This window comes from Primulina tabacum, unplaced genomic scaffold, assembly GCF_025594145.1.
Source record: "Primulina tabacum isolate GXHZ01 unplaced genomic scaffold, ASM2559414v2 Contig571, whole genome shotgun sequence".
NCBI lineage: Eukaryota > Viridiplantae > Streptophyta > Magnoliopsida > Lamiales > Gesneriaceae > Primulina > Primulina tabacum.
Window position 1 is genome coordinate 67727 of NW_027459790.1, and position 2348 is coordinate 70074.

General features: G+C 33.7%; 1 protein-coding gene across 1 annotated transcript; it reads left to right on the forward strand.

Annotated features, from left to right (window-relative positions):
* Window positions 1–272: 272 nt before the first annotated feature.
* LOC142534533 (protein SPIRAL1-like 5) lies at window positions 273–1333 on the forward strand. Its single transcript, XM_075641399.1, has 2 exons — window positions 273–706; window positions 810–1333. Exons 1-2 carry the CDS (start codon window positions 464–466, stop codon window positions 897–899), a joined length of 333 nt encoding a protein of 110 aa, XP_075497514.1. The 5' UTR covers window positions 273–463; the 3' UTR covers window positions 900–1333.
* Window positions 1334–2348: the final 1015 nt, after the last annotated feature.

Here is a 2348-nt window from a genome sequence, read left to right on the forward strand (position 1 = left end):
CGATTTTGCCTTTCATATTCTAGAATCAAATGCACCCTTATATTATGGAAAAGAAAATATAATAAATGAAAATTTCAAACATAATATTTGATAGAAAAAATTATTCCAACATATATAATTAAATTTATAAAAACATTAAGTACATTTAAAAAGTATATTTTTTTATATTAAAATCTAATGTACATGTGTTTCAAATAAACTATTTTTTATAGATAGATATATATGAAATGCATCGGATGCTCTTAAAAACATACCAAATACTTTAATGTTCAAGTTAACTGTGCAAAACAATGAACGACGACCAATCTTGTACGGCCAACATTAATTCCAACGCACAGAATAAACTCTCCCATCTCATCTTCAATTATTATTTATAAATATAGGCTCGGTTCCCCAGTTCTCCTCCTCCCGCTTAATCATATATATTCCAAGAAGATTTATTTCATTAATACAGAAATCAATTATGAAAAGAGGTGGAAGCTATGGAGGTGGGCAGAGTTCTCTGGGCTATCTCTTTGGTACGGATGACAAAAAGAAAAATGATGTGGCGCCGCCATCTCCGGGGGCTGTTTTGCCACCTTATGGGATTGATGTAGAAGTCGAAAAGCCTCAAGAAAATCTTGCATCCCCATCTTCTCAGAACAAAGCTAATATATCCAACAACTATCCTAGGGTTCAGGGCCAAAATTCAGGAAACTTCATCACTGTAAGTACATAGATAGTTTTAAAGATCGAACACTATTTAATTATATTTACTTTTTTTAAAATCCCATTTCGTTTTTTTTTTTTTCATATTTGTGCAATTATAGGGTCGTCCATCAACAAAGGTCAAATCTGCTCCAGGTGGAGATTCATCTTTAGGGTATCTGTTTGGAGACAAGTCCGGAAATATGGTGTAAAGGATTCAACATCTGTTAATCCTTTGTTTTACCCAAGATCAAACAAGGGTGTATTGACATGTACGTGTTTCTTTGATGTCATGAATAATGCACACTCTGTCCCCAGGATTAATAAATATGTGAGACTTGATTTCTGACAGAAGGTAATTCTGTGAAATTTAGGTTAGGGTTTGTAGGGTTTGGCGTGTGTTGGTTGTTCAAAGTGTGAATTTTCCCTTTTTTCCTTTTCAAATGTGGTAAAATTAATGTTTTCAACTGTTATGATAGTATGTTCCACAATTGGCAGTCCAAATTACTTCATATATGTGTGTATATATATATATATATATATATATATATATATAGGTTTGGAGGTAGCTTGCTTTGGAGGAATACAATAAATTAAAGTGCATGTAAAATCTGTCATTAAGCGAGAGTTGTGTTGGTTGTGTTTACATCATATGTAAAAGTTGTAACGATATATGCACAACTAGACTTGTTTTTCTTTAAATAATTTCTCGTTTTTGAATGTTTTTCTAATGCTTATAATCCTTCATATAAATTGGACTTTACAACTTGATTGAATATATGAATGCCATATAATATGCAGCACCAAGTACTGCACGAGATATGAAATAGCTTAACTTAATTTTTTGAATGAACTGCTAACAATGATTGCCACATGAAGCGCTAATGGTATCCGAACTGGATTCTAATTTTTTTTGCTTGAATTATACAAATGTTACCAAGGAACTGACGATCTGCTCATTCCTTGCTTGGTACTTTCTCCAGTAGGCTATGAAGTATAGTCCGAATACGAGTTGAAGGTCGGTTTTATGATCACCGAGATAATATTGTTAATCCAACTCATATTTTTGTTGAGGGACCGAGCGCTAGTCAAGAATAATTTGGAAAGGAAGTCGAATATACGAAATATATTCATTAACATACAGTGATGTATAGAAAGTTCTGTGATTTAGAGTGTCATGTTATACACACACGCATTCATATAGTTTAAGATCAATTGAGGTGGCAAAGTGATTCACATGGATATAAAAGTGGAATCATCTTGGCTATGGAGTTTTGAGGAAATTAGAGCTCATAATGATCAGGAAAGATACGAGGAATAAGTAGGTAAGAGGTTGAAACTAATATTTATATATTGTGCTCCATCGAGCATTACATGTTTAAGAAATTAGAAGAATTTTATAGCACTTATATACCCAAACAAAGAGAACGTATCCACTTGCATTATGGAAGCATTAGGATACTTCAGCTTTCAACGGACATTTCCAGATTATTATTCAAAAGAACCGAACAGGTACTGGCTAGCTAGAGGAGTGAGGACCACCACCCTCTCTTTCAGGAGTTTAACTTTAAGTTTTCGGTGGCTCGAGAGACCTACATTGGGATATATTCGAGCAAGACTGATGTAGATAAGCTAAGGGGCGATCCAGCAGAGGCAAGTAG